The 21,072-nt window shown below is 45.4% G+C and overlaps 1 protein-coding gene and 1 non-coding gene across 2 annotated transcripts in view; one reads left to right on the top strand and one right to left on the bottom strand.

The window, feature by feature from the left end:
* R3HCC1 (R3H domain and coiled-coil containing 1) overlaps positions 1–21,072 on the top strand; it is a 44,684-nt gene that overhangs the window by 14,082 nt on the left and 9,530 nt on the right. The window contains exons 3-8 of the mRNA XM_061593365.1: positions 10,233–10,374; positions 10,522–10,750; positions 11,862–11,991; positions 14,810–14,947; positions 16,722–18,120; positions 20,202–20,374. Coding sequence (XP_061449349.1) covers positions 10,233–10,374; positions 10,522–10,750; positions 11,862–11,991; positions 14,810–14,947; positions 16,722–18,120; positions 20,202–20,374 — 2,211 coding nt within the window. The remainder of the gene's footprint in view (positions 1–10,232; positions 10,375–10,521; positions 10,751–11,861; positions 11,992–14,809; positions 14,948–16,721; positions 18,121–20,201; positions 20,375–21,072) is intronic.
* LOC133368868 (U6 spliceosomal RNA) lies at positions 20,822–20,928 on the bottom strand. The gene has a single exon (XR_009758782.1). It is a non-coding gene; the product is annotated as a U6 spliceosomal RNA (small nuclear RNA).

Raw genomic sequence — 21,072 nt, forward strand, 5'->3', positions numbered from 1 at the left:
AAGTATGTTTTCTAATAAAGGGGGGCTATTGAATGCTAAACGTTGAACTTCCATAACAACTGTGTGCCACTGATGATATGATACTTTTCATTATTACTTACTCAGTTAAAGTGAAATGGGTCCTGTCAAATATAGGACTCACAATGTGGGATTGGGTGGGCTTGTAGCAATCTTCTTCCATTTTGAGCTTTAAAAAAGTTGCAATTTTTGCTGCTTTTAGACTAGAAAGAACAGAATGTATATTGTTTTCAAAATTATGTTCAAAACGTTCCCTTAAAGTATTTAAGCGGCAACAGTGGCGCTGACTTGGTTTCTTAGAGAACGCTTGATGACAAATCTGTGTACAGGCAGTGAAGCAGCATATGTCAGAGGTTTGCCCATGGACCACTTGAAAATTGCTGATGGCCTTGGTTGACCACTAATTAATTTTCTGCCAGTTGCAGCAGTTATAATGCAATGTGCTAGATGCTGTGTGATTTTTTAATTGGATTTGTATTGCTTCTTTTATTTCTAAGATTGTATTTTATAATAAAATTTGCAATCCATAGAATTCAAACTGCAAAAAATAAAATGTAAGAAATAAAAGCAGCAATAAAAATATAATTAAAAATAAAGATGAATGTTTAATGTGGGCATGCTACGGACTACCTGAATGAAGCTTGTGGACCACTGGTGGTCCACGGGCCACAGTTTGGGAACCCCTGGCATACATCACTCCTGTGAAAATTGGGTGCTTGCAGAAAAAGAAGCCTTAGCAAGTAATAGCAGGAAGCAGCACAGAATAATAAAACACAAGACGTTTCTGGGAAGGAGAGGTGGCAGGTCAAGGTCAAAGTCCAATGAATGAATATTGAAAGAGAGAGACTGGGTCAGAGCCAATCTTGCCTTGCATGGGGCCAGTGGGCCGGGTCAATCATCTTCCTCCAATTGCAGCCTCCAGCCATGGGTCCTTGGCGGCAGGAGCGCTTCTCCAAGATGGGAGGAGGCTCCGAAGGAATGTCCGGTGTCAGGGCCGGTTCTAAAGAGCGGCCAGGTGGGGCACTGGCCTGAGGGCCTCTGGAGCTACAGGGGCCCCTGAGGGAACTCTTAGGGAAACCTCGGCTGCCATCTTGATTGATGGCAAACCGCAAAAAACAGTGGAGAAAAAGGTAAGTGAAGTGGGGGGGATGGTGGGTGGTTCGGAAGCTCTTGCACGGGCCCCCAAGAGCTCCAGGCCCCTAGGCTTCAGCCTACTAAGCCTAATGGATAATCCGGCCCTGTGTCCCGCCCTTCCTCCCAGCAGGAGCCCAGGGCGGCAAACAAAGGACTAAAAGCACTTTACATCATCATAACAGATCTTAAAATACATTAAAACAAAACAGCATTAAAAACATTAAAAAGACTTTTTAAAAGGGTTAAAAACATTATTAAAAACATATTAAGCAATTTTTTAAAATTTATTTAATTACGCTTTTAAACCGCCCTATAGCAATGAGCTCTCAGGACGGTGTACAGCAAGATAAAACCACAATTCTAACACAGACTGGGATAGGTCTCAACCTAAAAGACTTGTTGAAAGAGGAAAGTCTTCAAACGGTGCCGAAAAGATAGCAGAGATGGTGCCTGCCTAATATTCAAAGGGAGGGAATTCCACAGGGTAGGTGCTGCCACACTAAAGGTCCATTTCCTATACTGCGCAGAACGAACCTCCTGATAAGATGGTATCTCTAGGAGGCCCTCACCTGCAGAGCGCAGTGATCGACTGGGTATATAAGGAGTAAGACGGTCTTTCAGGTATCCTGGTTCCCAGCTGTATAGGGCTTTGTACACCAAAACTAGAACCTTGAACTTGGCCTGGTAGCGAATGGGCAGCCACTGCAATTCTTTCAGCAGCAGGGTGACATGTTGGAGATACCCTGCCCCAGTGAGCAGTCTTGCCGCCGCATTTTGCACCAGTTGCAGCTTCCAGACCAACCTCAAGGGCAGCCCCACATAGAGCGCATTACAGTAATCCAGCCTAGAGGTTACCAGTGCATGGACAACAGTGGTCAGGCTATCCTGGTCCAGAAACAGCTGCAGCTGTCTCACTAGCCGAAGCTGGTAAAAGGCACTCCTAGCCACTGAGGTCACCTGGGCCTCTAGCGACAAAGATGGATCCAGGAGCACCCCCAAGCTATGGACCTGCTCTTTCAGAGGGAGTACGACCCCGTCCAAAGCAGGCAACTGACCAATTATCCAAACTCAGGAACCAGCAACCCACAGCGTCTCTGTCTTGCTAGGATTCAGACTCAGTTTATTGGCCCTTATCCAGCCCACCACTGAGTCCAGGCAGCAGTCCAGGGCATGCACGGCCTCTCCCAATTCAGATATTACGGAGAAATAGAGCTGGGTATCATCAGCATACTGTTGACACCTCGCCCCAAAGCTCCTGATGACTGCTCCCAAGGGCTTCATATAGATGTTAAACAGCATGGGGGACAAGATGGTACCCTGCGGCACCCCACAGCACAGCTGCCAGGGGGCCAAAAGACAGTCACCCAATGCTATTCTCTGAGAGCGACCTTGGAGATAGGATCGGGACCACTGTAAAACAGTGCCTCCAATACCCAGCTGACCAAGTCAGCCCAGAAGGATACCATGGTCAATGGTATCAAAAGCCGCTGAGAGATCAAGTAAGAATAACAGCGTCGCACTCCCCCTGTCCTTCTCCCGATAAAGGTCATCCATCAGGGCGACCAAGGCCGATTCAGTCCCATAACCAGACCTGAACCCAGACTGGGATGGGTCAAGATAATCTGTTTCATGCAAGAGTACTTACAGTTGCTGCGCCACAACCCTTTCAATCACCTTCCCTAAGAAGGGGATATTTGCAACTGGTCGGTAGATGTCACAAACCAATGGGTCCAGGGTGGGCTTTTTCAGGAGTGGTCGGATCACCGCCTCTTTCAAGACAGCTGGAACCACTCCCTCCTGCAATGATGCGTTGACCACACCCTGGATCCACTCGGTCAGACCTCCTTGGGAAGCTTTAATAAGCCAAGTAGGGCAAGGGTCGAGAGGACATGTTGCTGGCCGCAACCACATGTTGCTGGCCGTATTTGTTGCAAATACTCGATTCTCAGAGCTAAGCTATACACCACTTTTTTCTTTATATCCTTAGGATGGCAGGATTTCCAGTTTAAATAGGTATGGGCATCAGTGGGTTTGCTGTAGAGATCAGTGGCTATTTTGTTATTTTCAGTGGTGAGACGGACATCATGGAAAGGGATGTGTGGATTATCATTTGTATTATTAAATGTAAACTTAACAGATGGATGGAGTTGATGTAATTTTTAAACTGTTCTAAGCTCTCTTTACCATTTATCCAGACCATAAAGATAACATCAATGTATCACCACCATATAAGTGGTTTGTTAATGGCCTTTTTGATAATCTCGTTCCAGTTTACCCATAGGTGCAGATATGATGGAGCCATATGAGTCCCCATAGCTGTGCCTTGTACTTGCAGGTTGTGTTCTCCACTGAATGTAGTTGTTGCATGTCAGGACTAGTGTAGCTAAAGTTGTGATAACCTCTGCTGGAGGATTGTTAGCATTTCTGGTCTTAATGAACTTATTTAAAGCCTGAATCCCATCATTATGTGATATATTGGTGTCAAGAGATGTATAATAGCTAGTATAATAGTGTTGTGGAATTGATACTGCTTGTTTAAAGACTCAATTTTAAGTAAGAAGTAATTGTTGTCGCTGATATATGATGGGAGGTTTTGCACGATGCTTTATAAATTTAAGTCAATGTACAGAGAAATCCTTTCAGTAGCTGTGTTGTTACCGGAGGCAACTGGGAGACCAGGATTGTTGGCTTTGTGGATTTTAGGCAGCACGTAAAACCTTCTAGGGGTAGGATTTGGTTTAACAAGGAGATCCTGTTAAAGAAGTTTCCTACTTGTAAGGTTTTGTACAGTTGTAATGATATGAGTATCGAGATATGTGGTGATGTCTTTGTCAAGAAGTCTATATGTTGTTTCATCTTTTAGTTATCTCTGACTTTCTGCTATGTAGTCTGCAGTGTTAAGTATCACGACAGCACCACCCTTATCCACAGCTTGATGACAACATCCCTTTTCATCTGAAGGTTCCTTAGGGCTATTCTTTCTTCCTTTGAAAGGTTGTCATGAGTAGGAGTTGGCCTGAAGGGAGAGCCACTTAAAGGCTGATAGAGACTTTAGTACCTGTCAGCAAGCACCTATAAAGTCCCAAAATAGGTAACCCTATTCCCTTTTAATATATATATATATTTCTTATCATTTAAATCAAGGATGGGGAATTGTTGGTCTTCCAGCTGTTGTTTGCCTCCAACTCTTATTAGCCAGCATGACCAATGGTCAGGGATGATGAAGGCAAGCAACACCTGGAGGGCCACAGCTCCCATCCCTCTTTTAAATAATTACTTAAAATTCTTAAATCTTTTTTTTTTTTGCAAACCTGATGTGTTTACATCTGTGAGAACCTGGATTCCTTAGGCGGCAATCCAATACACACTTACTTGGGAGTAAGTCCAATTGCATCCAATGGAGCTTACTTCTGAGTAGCCATGTACTGCATTGCAGCTTTAGAAAATTAATCTTTGATCTCAGATTCTGTAATAGCTTCTCAAACTCTAATACTTAGACTCCAATTCTATACAGTTGCTGTCCTGCCCAGAGTCAAAGAGATGAGACGGAGAATGGAAATCAGCTGCTTTTGATACCATCGACCATGGTATCCTTCTGGAGAGACTCGTGGAGTTGGGAGTACTGCTTGGCAGTGGCTCCGCTCTTACTTGGCGGATCATCTCCAGAAGGTAGTGCTTGGGGAGCATTGCTCGATACCCTGGACTCTCCATTGTGGAGTCCGTCAGGGATCGGTTCTGTCCCCCATGCTTTTCAACATCTACATGAAGCCTCTGGGTGCGGTCATCCGGAGTTTAGGAGTGCGTTGCCATCAGTACGCTGATGACACGCAGCTCTATTTCTCCTTCTCATCTTCTTCAGGTGAGGCTGTTGATGTGCTGAACCGTTGCCTGGCCGTGATAATGGACTGGATGGGAGCTAATAAACTGAAACTCAATCCAGACAAGACCGAGACGCTGTTGGTGAATGCCTTTTCTGCACAGATGGTGGATGTTCATCCCGTTCTGGATGGGGTTACACTCCCCCTGAAGGAACAGGTTCGTAGTCTGGGGGTTCTTTTCGATCCTTCCTTGTCACTGGAGGCTCAGGTAGCCTTGGTAGCTCGGAATGCGTTCTACCACCTTCGGTTGGTAGCCCAACTACGCCCCTATCTGGGCAGTGACGACCTCGCCTCAGTTGTTTATGCTCTGGTGACCTCTAGATTGGACTACTGTAATGCACTCTACGTGGGGCTGCCCTTTTTTTTTCTCATTAATTTTTTTATTCAAAGTTTCAAAAAACAAAACAAAACAAAAACAAATTAATAACTAATACAATACAATAAAATGTTGACTTCCGATTTGTCGCAGATCAGTTATAGGTCTATAATATATAACAAACCTGTCTCTTAATATATTACAAAATCACTTTCCTCCAGTAGTTATCTTAATTAATCATCAAATCTCATTAACATCACTTTATTCTTTCCGCAAAAAGTCAAAGAGAGGTTTCCAGTCCTTGAGAAAAATATCCATCGATTTTTCTCCAAATAAACATGTCGATTAATCCATCTCATCAAGTCTGCTAGGTCCAGTAATTTCAATAGCCATTCTTCCATTATCAGTGTTAATTCCATCATCCATCTTCCATCCTTGCATCCATAATAATCTTGCTGTCATAGTCATATAATAAGAGTCTGATGGGAATTTCCTTCCTCACAAATATTTCCTTGCCATCAATTCTGAATGTGTTACTGAAATGTTGTAAAGTCATATCTCTGTTCCTCTTTTTTACGAAATGCACTAGCACATCTCTTGAGAGTTTTTCCATTGTCACTTATCTGTAATTAATTCTATACTTTTTCTCTATTTCAAGCTCCATCACATCATTCCAGTCCAGAAATTTTTTCGAAACATTGATAGCTTTATCTCTGATATCTTCATCAATTTCTTCAGGGACAACGCTGAATTCCAAACAGTAATCTTTATCTCTAAGGTCCATAAACTCCAAATCTTTTTCCAGTTCCACATTTGATATATCTGTTCCAATCTCCAGGACTTGCATCTTCCCTTTAATTTTTCTTTCTTTTTCTATTGCTTGTCTAGTTATATCTCTGATCTCATCAACCTCCTCTCTCATAAAATCCCCTATTTCTTTCAGCTCCTGCTTCATTTTGCCAAATTCAATTTTCATCTCTTGTTTCCCATGTCTAAGTTCTTGTTTCATTATCTCAATCTCATCCATTATTTTCTGAAACATATTTACTTCCAGGGTCTCAGCCACTTTCTTAATTGTCATTTTTAAAACCAAGAAAAAAAAAACTCTTCAATTTCCAATATAGCACTATTCCCAAGCAAAGAGCAATTTATTTCTTTTTCCAGCAACAAAGGATATTCCAAACCTGATGACATCATAATGTAGACAGCACAAACTGCCTTATCTCTTATGTGTCCCAGAATGCAAAACAAATTTAGTTCACAGCATCCAAATAGTTAGTGGCATAAAGAACAAGCAGATTCGTCAAAATGAACTAGACCAGAAAAAATAGTCCCAGACATATAATACTCAAAATTTCATATAAATCAAAAATTTTCTCCTCAGATTAGAAATCTCTCATCCGTTTGTATCTTTATAATTCTCAATTCCAGGCCAGCTTTTTGCAATAAAAACAAAGATAAGCTATTTCGATTTCCTTCCGCCTTAATTCCGTGTATAAAAGAGAAAAGTTATAACTCACCCAGGGATTCTTTACTGCTGATTCTTTTAACAAATCTCTTTTACTGCAACAATTTAAGCCAAATGATAAGGATAGAAAGAAGAATGCTTGCCTGTTAGAATCTGTTTTTCTTTGAAGAAAAGAAAAACGTCTCGCTTAATCAGTTTGAGCTTGCTTGAAATTCCTTGGCTCCGTCCAATGTTGCTGGCTGGTCCTTCGTTCATAGGCAATCCTAATGAATTCAAGTCCCCCAACAAACACAACGAAGCTTGTGGATGATCTCTTCGTTTCTCCCTTGCCTGGGAGAAAGTTTTTACCAGTCAAAAAAAACCTTTTGACTGGTTTTAAAACTGAAAAAGCTTCCTCTGAGACAAGAGCTCGTCTCAGAGGCAGGCACAAGCGAAGCAATCCTTCCCGGAAGTCACCTACGTGGGGCTGCCCTTGAAGATGGTTCGGAAGCTGCAGCTAGTGCAAAACGCAGCAGCCAGACTGTTGACGAGGACCAATCGGTCCTCACATATTACACCTGTTCTGGCCCGTTTGCACTGGTTGCCGATTTGTTTCCGGGCTAGATTCAAGGTGCTGGTATTGACCTATAAAGCCTTACACGGTGCGGGTCCGCAATACCTGATGGAACGCCTCTCCGGCTACGAACCTACCCGTGCACTTCGTTCGACATCTAAGGCCCTCCTCCGAGTACCGACTCATCGAGAAGCTCGGAGGGTAGTGACAAGATCCAGGGCCTTTTCGGTGGTGGCCCCCGAATTGTGGAATAGTCTCCCCGAGGAAGTACGCCTGGCGCCTATGTTGTTATCCTTTTGGCGTCAGGCTAAAACCTTTCTATTCTCCCAGGCATTTTAATTCATGTTAAAGTATTTTAATGTTTTAATGGTTTAGTGATCTTAATATTACATTATTGTTATTATGTATCTGTATTTTTATATTTCGTGATTTTTGTTGATTTATTGTATTATCTTATGTTGTACACCACCCAGGGAGCCGTTGGTTATGGGCGGTTTATAAATGAAATTAAACTAAATTAAAAACTAAACTAAATAATTCTTGTTTTATTAGAGTAATGGTTACATCAAAAGCAGTGCGCTTCATAGACCTCTCTGTGCTTACTCACTACTGACCCTAACTAGACTACCTAAGCAGGCCCTCCCTTAGCATGTGCGGGGCCCAGGGCAAAAGCAAAGTTGGGGTCCCCCCACATTTGCTCCGGGTCACAGTCTTGGCCGAGTTGCCGCCGTAGGTGCGCAGGCACCAGTCCCGGAACTGCCGGCCCAGCTTGCTGTCCCCGGGGCGGCTACCACTCGCTGACTGCAGCAGGAGCAGCGGCAGCTTCAGCATGGCAGGCGGGTGGGCAGGCAAGCGAGCCCCCGTCCCGGGTGGAAAGAGAGCGAGCGAGTGCTGCGCCCTGCCTGGTGAAGGTGAGCAGGCAGGGAGGGAGGAGCCGGCTGGTGAGCAGATCACCAAGTGCGGGGTCCCCCCAAAGTGTGGGGCCCAGGGCAACTGCCCCGCTTCCCGATGCCTAGGGGCGGCTCTGTACCTAAGCATGCTCTGCAGTGTGTGGAATAAGTTGACTCAGCACTCCAATCAGGGAGGCGCCACTTTAAATAGGAAAGGTCTTCACCCATAATCTTGGACTTTTTCAAAGTTCCACCTTCTGACTGACCCACTTCTCGCAGCGTCTCGCGCAGGGCAAGCCTCCACCTGCTCGCTAGGTGCCGGCTCGACTTCAGGGGGTGGGGAAGCGTTTGAAGTGCCAGGCGGGGAGTCCTGGGGGGCTGGAGCTGGCAAACATGTGAGGTCGTCCCCCAACGACTCTGTTGCAGCGCTTGTAGGTGGAGCAAGCTCTGCGTTGACGGGAGGACTTTCTGTGGGAACTGGCAGGATGTCGACTTCACCCCTTCCCTCAATGCCCTCGGAAACCTCATCCACCTCTGGTTCCTCTCCCTGATCTATCTGGGGAAGCTGGGGCTCGACCGACTCCTCTCCCTGCTCCTCCTGGGGGATTTGGGGCTCAACAGTTACCTGGGAGTAAATCCCACTGAACTCAGTAGAGTTTATTTCTGAGTAAACATGATTTATTTATTTATTGCATTTTTATCCCACCTTTTCTCCCAGGAGCTGAAGATGGTGTACATGATTCTCTCCCCTCCTCCCCACAAAAACCCTGTGAGGTAGGTTAGGCTAAGAGGCAGTGACTGTTCGGTATTATAAAAATACACACAGAAATAGGAACTAATTTGGTTGGTCCTATTTCTTAGCAGAGTTGTAAAAATACAAGCAGCAGAATGAGAATGTAAACCACCCACCTTTCTCTATATAAATAAGAACAGACACAATCCTTTAGGTAAAAGAAAATAATATTACTTACGACCTTTCATATGTTTAGAAGACCATAGGCTCTAGCTTGGAAGAAAGAAAAATAGGAATTTCAGTCCATCTTAGTCTTTAGTAATGGATGCTCTCAGAGAGAGCATCTTGCCATGCAGCCTCTCTCAAAGATAGGAAGATCAGCAGTGGGGATTATTCAAAAATCCCCCAGGACAAAGGAGGAGGAAGTCGGGTAACCCCACCCATTAGGAAGTTACATCATGGTAAACAGGTACATGGGATATTTCCCAAATATCCCTTAAAGTGACCATGCAATATTTGCCTATTCCAACAGTGACTGGCCCAAGGTCACCCAGTGAACTTCATAGCTGAGCAGGGATTCGAATCCCAGTCTCCCAGGTCCTAGTCCAACACTCTAACCACTACACTATGTAGGGCTGCATTGTTAGAATCTTTATAAAAAGTCCCAAAGTACCTAGGTTGTGCAGTCCTATACATATCTACCCTGACCTTAATTACCATTGAGTTCAGTGAGGCTAACTCCCAAGTACGTGAGTTTGGGATTGCATTAGTCTTGTCAAGTGCTGCCAGTGAATCAATCCTAAATGGCAGAGGGAAGCTTTACCTGTTGAATTTTCTGGGTGTTTTTTTTTTAATTCTGCCTTCTTTTTCACATTAATGGGGACCAGTGGAGTGGTATCAGAAATTTCTCCCATGTATTATTATCATTATCAGTGCTTCTGTTTGTTTAAAAAGAGGTACCAGTACTCGTACCTTGATATAAACTGCTAGGAGTACCAGCACAAAATGGTTACCATAGGAGCAAACAAAAGAGAGGTGCCGGTACCCGTGAGTTCCATCACAAAACTTATTAATTTATTACCCACCCTTCACCAGCAAGTCTCAGGGCAGGTTACAACAATTTAAACTACAGTATTAAAAACAGTAAAAACGAATTACAGTCGCGGGAACAGGGTAAAAGCAATGAGTCTTTAAAAATACAAACCAACCCGTAAAGTAAGTAACCCATTCCCTCCCATCTAGAATTCGAAGCCAGGAAACCATCGCAGAAAAAGATCACTGCAGGAGACTTAGCGCGCACCGCTCGCTGGAGTCAGCTGCGCACCTTTTCCGCCCAAACCAAGCCGGCACTCCTAATGTGGCAGGCGGGCGGGGAGAAGAGGAGGTGCTCCTGCAGCGGCAGCGGTAATTGCGGCCTCCGCCGGAGGGAGGAGCCATCGGCATAGTCGCCGCCGCTAGCGCGACTTCCGGCGGGGGAGCCGAAGGCGGCGCCGGTGCTCTTCGGTGCAGTTCCAGGCCGGGCCTTGCGTAGGTGCAACTCGACGGACTGGACGGAGCCGCACAGCAGAGCGCCAGAAGGAGACGAACAAGCGGGTTCTTGAGAGCTCTAGCACGGTGGGGATTCCCGGCCCGCCCCTGCGCGTTCTCCTGCATTGCTCCGGCGGGTGATCCCCCCTCCCCATCTCCGTGTGTGCCTGCCCGCCCGCCCGGCTCTCCTCTCCAGATCCCCGGCGGCCGAGGAGTGGGGAACGGGCGGAAGGGTGTGTGTGTGTAGTTGGGCGGCGGGCGGGAAGGGTCTGCCGTCTTGTTGCGGTGGAAGTAAAATGGGGTGGTGGCGGCGCTGCCGCCGTCGTGGGCTGCGTAAAGAGCAATTAGCCAGGAAACAGCCCGCTGGTTAATGGTTCGGTTGAAAAAGCTGCTGCAGAAGCAACAGGTGATGCTTGACGTTGCAGCCTTCCACGAGAACGGAACCCCTTTGAAGGCTGCCCTCCTGCCTTTGCAGCATTTTCGGGGGTAAAATGTTCAGATTAAAATAATCTCTGATAAATAAACATCCTGTTCCTCGAGGTCTTTTCATGCACCTTAAATTGGGGCTTCTCCGTTCAACAGGGTACATCTGGCGGTCCTGTAGCGTACTGAAGGAGGCTGTTCTTTCTGACTTCCTTACGCCCCATCACTGCCTGTGCTCTCCCTCCTTTGGTTTTCGGTTTGGCCCTCTGGTCAGTGGACCCATCGGATAGTGTCGCTTGACCTATTACTTGGTAATGGGTAAACGTTGTCAAATGTTTTATAATGCTTGAAGAATTGTCCTGAGGCCTGTTTACTTAGCCCAGCTGCCTTTTAAAAACAAAATTGTTGTTCTTTAATTTCCTTGGTCTTTGGGTATAACACATCCAAATAACTTTTAAGTGATTCGTTTGGATTTATGGAAACCTAACGCACTGTGGTTACATTTTTAATAATTTAGAAAGTTTGTGGGGAAAAAGTTACTTTAATTTTAAAGTAGGTTTTTTTTCAAAAATTATAAATCTTTTTTCATGCAAACAAGTCAAACATTCACAATAAAAAAACCAGACAAGGTACAAAAATAGAGACTCCATATGTTTTCTATTGTATGATAATAAGTTCTTACATATAGCATGCTTACCAACAATTGTGTTTTCATCCTAACAAATCTTTCCAGAGTTTGCTTTATGTCTGTTTTACAATAACAGTTTGCTTAAACATAGCTTGTGGTCTGCCTAAGAGTGTCAAACCTGTTGATTAACTTATGCTGTTTGATTGATCTCATTAATACCTAGAAGATAACTGAGCAAGTCTTTTTCTTTTGTGCAGTCAGATGACTAACCTTACTTTGTTCCCTCGTACTAGGCCACCACCCCACCGTCACCCTGGCGCTGCGTTGTTTGGATGGCGTGTTCCTTTCCCCCACGGAGAATGACTTTGTCAACAAGATCGTGGAGGAACTGGACCACTTCCTCCTTCTAAAACAGCTGGAGAAGTAAGAGGCCTCTGTCTGCTGCGGGCAATTGGAGGATGCTGTCCTAAACTAGATCTTTGTCTTTGTATGATAGCCTATCAGAAAGGTAGCCAGCATGGTACCCTCTAGGTCAGGGATTCCCAGACAGTGGCCTGGGGACCACAAATGGTCTGAGTTTCATTCAGGTGGTCTGCGGTGTGTCTGTGGATTTCGGGTTGAAAATGGCACATTCAAAACATTAAAAATTATTGGGAGATTTAAGATAAACCCCAGAGTTCAGCGTCACTGCATCTGAGGCAGCCTGTGGGCAGAGGACACCATGCACTATATGCTTACACTATATGTTATATTTTTAGAAAGTAAATAATATATATATATATATAGTGTAAGAGAAAAATTAACTCATTTGAAACGTGTTGGAGGAGAGCTTTGCAGATACTATGCACTGCGAAAAAGACAAATAATTGGGTGTTAAAACAAATTAAACCAGAACTATCTTTAGAAGCTAAAATGATGAAACTGAGGTTATCATATTTTGAACACATAACGAGAAGACAGGATTCACTAGAAAAGACAATAATACTGGGGAAAACAGCAGGGAGTAGAAAAAGAGGAAGGCCGAACAAGCAATGGATTGATTCCATAAAGGAAGCCAGAGACCTGCACTTACAAGATCTGAACAGGGTGGTTTACAACAGATGCTATTGGGGGTCGCTGATTGATAGGGTGGCCATAAATCATAATCAACTTACATAACACACACGCACACAATGGTATCGCATGGCTGTGACTTCTCCCCTTCCCTGATTCACTGATTCATAGGGTCGCCATAAGTCGTAATCGACTTGAAGGCACATAATAACAACATAAGTTATATTGTAAATTGTATGAAACAACCAGGCAAAAAATATTTACAGTGGTGGTTCTTACCCTCGGTGATATGTATAAGACCAAGTATTTGCTGTCCAGTTTGGACAAGTTTGCAATGTTGAATACAGCTAAATTTGCGGTGAAGGCTGCTCAACTTAAACAAGTATCTATGGTCAGTCTTGGTATTTAAGCTTTTGTTTCATGTGCATGTTTTATTATTGTATGTTGCATTTGATATGTTTTTATGCTTTTGTACAATTCATGTCTGTTTGTGCTTTATCAGGCTAGAACCTGTATTTGGTCGCTCTATTAATACATTTGAATATTCATGTTGATGTTTACTTGTCTGTCAGTGTGGACAGTACTGAGCTAACTGGACCAGTGCTGTGACTTGGTAAACGGCAGCTTTTCTTAGTTTGGCTTCATATACAGAAGGTGCCAGGTTTGATCTGTGGCCTCGCCGGTTCAAAGGATCAGGTAGCATGTGATACGGGAGACCTCTGCCTGAGAACTTGGATACTGCTTAGGCCTGATGGAAAAAACACTTGACATGATTTTGGGGGGAAGTGCTAGAACATCTGCCTTGCATGCAGAAGGTCCCAGGTTCAATCTCCTGCATCTCCAGGTATGGCTAAGAGAATCCTGCCTGAAATCCTGCTGGTCAATGTAGACAGTACTAAGCTACCTGGACCAGTGGTTTGACTCAGTATAAGGCAGCTTCCTATGCTAAACACTAACAGCAGAACGAATTCTTGGTTTTGAAGTCATTATGCTACGGTTGTTGGTTTTAGTAGCACTTAAGTCTGCAATTCTATGCACACTTACTTAAAGGTCAGCCCCATTGAACCCGGTGGGTCTTTACTGGTGAGCCAGAATTGCATTGCCTGCTTAACAGTGTGCTGGATTGCTCGAATTTAGCGACATGTGCTCCTTTTAACCAACATAACAGCAGTGTTTAATAGGAAACTGTAAACTAGCGGCAGGGGACCTGTGCCCCACCCCCAGTGTTCTCGGAGTCCCAGCTGTCATCAGCCCCAGCCAGCACGGCCACTGGTCAGAGATTTTATTTAGTTATAGAATTGTTTCTATGCTGCCATGTCATAAAATATAGAGGCAGTGTATGCTGTTAAAATATAAAACACCATTTAAAAAAATACAGATAATGATTAAGGTGACTGGTTAATCAAAAATTAAACAGCTTCAGAGGGCTGTCAGCACAAAAAGAAGTCTTCAAGAGACACCTGAAAGTCAGAAGCCAGGATGCCTGCCCAATCTTTGCTGGAAAAATCTTTCATAGCAGGGGACTGGTGACACTAAATGCCTAACTTCTAGTGGAGGCCAGTTGATCTCCTGTGGCGTGGGGGCCATCTAACAGATTTCCTCCGAATGATTGTAGTTACAGTCTAGCAATACTTGGAGTGTCTTAGTTATGAACTAAATTGTGGACCACAGCTGCCAAATTGCCTGCAAATGAAAAGCATTTGGAATCAGTTTTTTTCTCGCGTGAGCAAGATGCTTTTTGTGCAGTGTCAAAAAATGTACGCCGTGTGAAATAAGCATGTGGGTTTTAATAAGGTAGTTTTAATAGGTAGTTTCTAAAAAATAAATAGATGAGAAAAGATAAAAAGAAATAGAAAATGAAGATTAATACTGGTTCCTTTCAAATCTTCATAACCTTATACGACTAGTGAGTGCTTCTTTTTTTGTAATATCTTGATAAAATACTGTGGGTGCCAGCACAAAAGGGCTGGCTTATGCAGCAAAAAAAAAAAAGGTGCAGGTACTCCGTACTAGTGAGTACTGTCACCAAAAAAGACCTGCAAATAATTTGGGGGTGGACAGTGTGCTGCCTGCTTGTGCAGTAGGAAAAAAAGCTTAGAATAAACCCCGTTTGGGGCAACCTACAGGGATTGACCCTTGATACTGATTCTTCTGCACCTTGACTTGTCTTTGCTTTTTCTTTCTTTAGAGTCCTTTTGTTTCCTCCCTTGTCCAGTCGCCTGAGATACTTGATCCACAGGACTGTGGATGATGTTGACCTGCTGAGCAGCTTTTCCGTTGGAGAAGGTTGGAGAAGGAGGACTGTAGTCTGTCACTCAGCAGTAAGGTTGGAATATCCCATTTTAACAGCCTTTGGCTCACCTTCTGCCCAAATGGGGGGACATTTTTCAGCCCACAGGCTGGTCCCTTGCCTCCCACAACCCCTGTGGGCCATCTTGAGCAGGGCTGTTCACCTGTCAATCACGTGTTGTCAACATGACATCAGGCAAAACATTTTCCTTTCCCTGCGGGGTTTGAAATCATGTCATGCAGACAAAGGTACGGGGGTTTGCCAGCACTGCTGATTGGTGGTGCCAGAAAACTTTGCTTCTGGCCGGGGAGTTGCATCTTCACCTGCCCCACACCTGCCATGTATGACATCAGGTGTAGGGCACCTGGGTGTGGCTTGGGGAAAACAGCCTCATGGGCCAAATTAGGATGCCTGCTGGGCCTCAAAAGGCCTGCGGGCTGGAGGGGCCGCTTCTGCTGTGCTACACATTGTAAAAAGTAAGTTGTGTGTAAGCCTGACTGCTGAGGAATTCTGAAGCTCCCCCAAGTGAGGGAGCAAAGATTGGTGGGGAAATTCTGGGAAATGGGAGCAACTGGCTGACTTTTCCGTAGGACTTGATACTCCTGGGTCCCCAATCTCCAAGGCCTCGCCTGCCAATCGTAGGGTACGAGATGGTTGATACTGGAGAAGATACTTTAGATACTTGGGTCCCAAGCCATTTAGGGCTTATATGCTAGTACTAACATCTTGAATTGGGCCTGATAGCTCACCAACAGCCAGTGCAGTGCTTTCAGGACCAATGTCACATGGTCCCATTGGACTGCCCCACTTACCAGCCTACCAGCTGCATTTTAGGTTGTCACTTACCAGTTGAAAACCAGTGATCTATGGCTGACTCAGCCGTTTTTCAGAGGTTGCATAGACTTCACATGGGCATCAAAGAGCCCTGCTGGATCAAAGCAAAAGGTCTATCTAGTCCAGCATCCTTTTTCCCATAATGGGAGACACCTGCAGTACAGGCATGGAGAACCTGTGGTTTGAGGGCCAAATCTGGTCTGCGAAACTGTTTTTCCCCAAACCATGCCCATGTAGTGACATCAGGTATGGGGCAGGTAAAGCTTAACTTGTGCTCCTGATTGTTCCTTGGCAAGTGGGCTTGCTGAACGGTGCTGACAGCAGGGCCCTCTGAAGTTGTCTGTTTGCAGGCACCATTTGGATTCAGACTGTGCCTGCGAATTAGCAAAGCAGGTCTTACTGTCAACCCCAGGCAGCTGATTGACACTGACAGTGAGCCCCTTTGAAGTTGTCACCTGCTGTCATAATGATGTCATCTGTCAAAGTGGCCTGCACTGGGTGGGGGAAGTTGGAATCTGGCCTGCCAGCTGGAAAAGATTCTCCATGCCTGCTCTGGGAAATGCTCAAGCAGCACATGAGGCAACCCCATGATTTACCATGATTTGTAAACACAGCCAGTATCTTCCTTAAGGGATGGGGAACCTGTGGCCATGCAGATGTTGACCTCCAGCTCCCATCAGCCCCAGCCAGCATGGCCAATGGTTAGGGACGATAGAAGTTGTAGACCAGTGACGTCTGGAGAGCCACAGGTTCATGCATCTAATCTTTGAACTCTCTGGGGCTTAATTCTGAGTAAAGTTGCAAATAGGGTTAGGCAGCACTGGTTTTCTTAGTGAAGAAAGCGCTCTTTGCGTTTTGGGTGTTTACGTCACACACCTGAAAGTGAGTTGCATCTCTCCTGGTGCTTGCACGCGACTAGCACCTTGAACTGCCTCTTTCTTGGCTTTTAGTCTTGTTCTTCCTCTCCCGGGGTTAGGTTACCAGATGAGCTAGATGATCAAAATGGGTCCTGCAGCAGCGCCCCCAGCACAGGCCACCGTCCCCATCCGAGAAGCAGAGGAGGCCGATCCAGGGGAGGCCCACGCCACATGGAAGCGCTGGCCGACAGCTCTCAAGCCCGGCGAGGGAACGGCCGGGGCAGGAGGCAGCCCCGGAAGAAGCCAGACAGAGCTCTGTATGTCCCCAAGGCGATACGGAAGAAGCCTGAAGGCTTGAGGCAAGAAGGTCTGGAGGCATTTGGAAGCGAGTCGTCTGGCTTCGAGGTGAATGAGGATGAGCACCAAATGTCCAGCGCCATGTCCAGCAGGGAGGGAATTCCAGATGGCAACAGGTTACCTGCTAACAGTGATCCCTACCTACAATACCCGGAGGCTGAAAGCCCCAGAGTGATTTATACAAATAATCTGGAGTCAAGTAGTAAAAGTGTTGAAGGGGTGGCGGAGCCCCAGAATTGCCCTCTGTTGGAATTTATCCCTATTCCATCAAAACTGGAAGATAGAAGGAGTGTTCATCAGGCCAGCTCGGTACTAGAATCCAGCCAGAACCTCACCGCGTCAGAAAGCCAGTGCAGAGGTGGTGCAGATGCTTTGGCCCTAAACTGTTGTGAAACCTCAAGCCTTCGAGAAGAACAAAACAGAGAGAGTTCTGGTGGGGTGCTGCCTAGGGAACGTGGGCACCTTCCTTTGCTAGAAGGCCAGAACGATAGCGCTCTAGAGGTTGTTACGCTAGAATTGAATGCAAGCTTATCAGTTCTAGAAGACCAGGGAAACTGTAACCAGGGTTCCTCTGTATCGGAAAGCGGTGTGATCCCATCCCTACCCGAAGACCTCAAGGGTGACATTGTGGATGCTGTTTTGTTAAAGCCTAGCAACAATCTGTTCCTTGCAGAAGATAAGGCTAGTGATTGTACTTGTTCCTCTGGAGTAGAGTGTAGGGAGATACTACCCTTGGTGGAAGAGGGCGCTATGGATGCTACTGCGTCCCAGTGCAGCCCAGAAGCACCGGCACTGGAAACCCAGGAGGACTTCACCGATGCATCTCTGTTGGGGTGCAACCAAACTGAGTCCTATAGAGACATTCAGGATCAAAGTAGCACTTCTGGGTGTGTGCTGGGATGGGCATCCTCTCCTGTAATGGGAAGTTGTAGCGGTCCATCTGTGTTAGATCCTCAGGCTCTGCCCTACTTAAGTACCTCCATATCTGATCATGGCAAGGCCAATCTAGTACTTGAAAGTCAGAAGGAGGTGATAGACCTGGAAGGTAATCAATGGACTGGGCTGGAACTCTCTGCTGGGGATAGAAGTGTGGGGAGCTCCACGGCGGAAGACAAGGACAGCATCTTTGAAGAGGATTGTGGTGCTGAACTCTTACAAGAGGTAATGGTTTAATGTGTGTATTTATTTCTGAGGTTGACTCAGATGTAACAGCAAACTATGGCTTGGTGCTATTGCTGCATTAAACAGTAAGCCATGATTTGACACTACAGCTGCCTAATGCCAGGTCAGTTTGAGCTGATGGCAGTTGTAGTCCAAAACATCTGGAGGGCACCAGGTTGGTGAAGGTTGTGCTAAGCTGTTCATTATGGTTACTTTTAACCATACTCTGCCCAAGCTTCATAGTGGTGCACACAGCACTTCTACTTTGCTCTTTCCTCCCTTGGGCAGAAAAACAAACCGTGGAGTGGCTGGCTTAGTGTTGCACCCCAACCAACGTTTGTGGCTTGTTTCTCCCAAACAAGCCAAAATTGGGGTGCCCAGAGCAAGCCGAGGCATGGTTTGTTTGTTTGTTTGTTTTGGGAGAGAAACAAATCAGGTCCTGGGCTATGGTCTGAAAGCACATGAGGCCACCACCTCACTGAAGCAAAGCTGGTCTGGGTCTGGTCAGTGCCTGGATGGGAGACCGCCTGGGAACCACTTGTATGCCGCCTTGGGTTCCATGGTGAAAGAAAGGCAGGGTATAAATGCAACAAACAAAGGAGCGCTGGTTTACATGTGATGCTAAACCAGCCACTCCATGGTTTTTGCCCCATTGGAGAAAGGGAGAAGGAATGAAGTGGGAGTGCTTGAGCTGCACAAACTAGTGTGCACCTTGTCACAGTATGGTTAAACTGTACTGAATGTCTTCATATTGTGTGCAAACCTATCAGTACAAACCTTTGGGGAACTTATGGACCGTGCTCATACCTTGCTCTTTTTTGCGCCAGCATTTCCTTCCATGGTTTGGAAGCAAATTATGGTTTGCCATATTGTCTAAATTTGTGGGAGGGAGTGGCATGTGATGGGGAGGAAGGATATTTAACTCAAGGATGCGTTCAATGCAGGTGTGAGGAACCTTTGGCTCTCCAGATGATGCTGAACTCCCACCAGCCACAGTAAGCATGGCCAATGGCCAGGAGTGATGGGAGTTGTTGTTCAGCAGCATCTGGAGGGTCAAAGGTTCCCTACGCTCATTTAAAGGGATTGTTCATGTCAGGGCAAGCCGTTTGCTTGGCATGACATCTGAAGGATCCTGTTGTCTCCTGGGCTGTAAGTGCTGGGAGTTGCTTCTGGATTTCATGTCTAAGAAGTGCCAGTTCACTGGTCCATCATTTGGTCTTGCCGGCTTGTGGTGCCATGCCTTCCTCTGCTGTAGAGATGGCACATAGAACTGGAAGCCAAGTGTGACATGAATCTTGATGAGGAGGGAGCAGGCCAGGCTTTTCACTTTCTCTCCATCCCCCCTCCCAAAATATCCAATCGACTCCTGTAGGAAACCTTTTACGGGGCTGTATTTGGAAAGACCAAGGTGGCCAGCAAAGGTTTTTCTTCTCCAAGGATGGAATAGGTGTTCCCATAGGTTTTCTTACAGTTCAGTTGTAAGCCGCTTAATATTACTTTCAGTATCTATGCACTGCCAATACCCTCAGTCGATTGAGGGGAAAAGTTCAGGAACCTTTGGGAACTACTCACCTAGGCCACATCTCCACCATACATTTCAAGAATTTTTATACTGCTTTGAACAGTTATGGCTTCCTCCAAAGAATCCTGAGAGCTGCAGTTCATTAATTATCTCATCTCAGCACCCTTTACAAATTACATGGCTGTTAAAGCAGTGTAAGAGTGCTTTAAATGAATGGTGTGGATGTGACCCTGGACTGTACCACTTGAGGCTGTAGGTGGAGTGTTGCATGTCTGAATGCTCACCCAAGAGGGCAGGGATCCCTCTTCGTATGCAGAAAATAAGCACAGTAGAAGAAAATGGCAGGAAGACTTGCATTCTGATTTTCTATGTGCAGTGAGATTTTTAAACTACAGCAATCCATTTCCACCCTGAAGAGGTGACAGTCCAGGAAAAGCTTTGCCACCTGTTTCTGCTGATGGTCTAATGTAATCCTTACTGCGTTTCATGTATGGATGTTTCCTGTTCCATAAATATTTCTTGCTCCCACAGTCTTCTTTTCTCTTTTTTCCTCCTCCAGATCACAAATTATTTGACTATAAAGGACATAAGCATTGAGAGAATCCAGTTTGATTACTCTAGCTATGGGGAGGCACAGATCAATGAGGGAGATTTTGGTCATGTGCTAGAGATCTATGATTTTTCACCCTTGCTAAAAACCGAGCACCTTCTGGAGGCCTTTGCAGAGTTCCAGTAAGTACCTGGCTGAGGAGGTTTCTTTTCCTTATCAGGACTGGCCCAAGGCACTTTGGTGCAGAAAATAGGAAGCTACTTTATACCAAGTCAGACCATTGTTTCATCTAGCTCACTATTGTCTACATTGACTGGCAGAAGCTCTCCAGCATTTCAGGCAGCGATCTCTCCCATCTTTAGTTGGAGATGCTGGGGATTGAACTTGCAGCCTTTTGCTTGCAAAGCAGATGCTCTGCCACGAAGGTATGGCCCTTCCTGCAAACCTCCTTCCCCCCCCCTTTTTTTTCTTTTTATGCAAAACAAGTACTTCAAAAATAATCAAACAGAATGTTGAAGCTTTCCATATTTCTGATAAGTCAAAACAAACATACAAAAAGGGGGAGGGGGAAAATCCAAACAATTATTGCACTCCATCTTCTGGGCATGAGTGTCAAGTTAGTCTTTCTTAAAAATATGGAACGCTGCACAAATTTGCATGTCATCCTTGCGCATGGGCCATGCTAATCTTCTCTGTATCATTCCAATTTTAGTATATGTGCTGCCAAAGTGAGCACCCCAACCTCCATTTTAAACCTGTTGCACAAATAATCGGGACCCAATGTGACCATTCCATCAAAAGCAATGGATCTTAAGCTAGTCATGGCTTCACATATTCTGTTGGATTCATTGGGACTTAGCCCAGTCTTAAGGACAGAAAT

This window comes from Rhineura floridana, chromosome 12, assembly GCF_030035675.1.
Source record: "Rhineura floridana isolate rRhiFlo1 chromosome 12, rRhiFlo1.hap2, whole genome shotgun sequence".
In the NCBI taxonomy this organism is placed as follows: domain Eukaryota; kingdom Metazoa; phylum Chordata; class Lepidosauria; order Squamata; family Rhineuridae; genus Rhineura; species Rhineura floridana.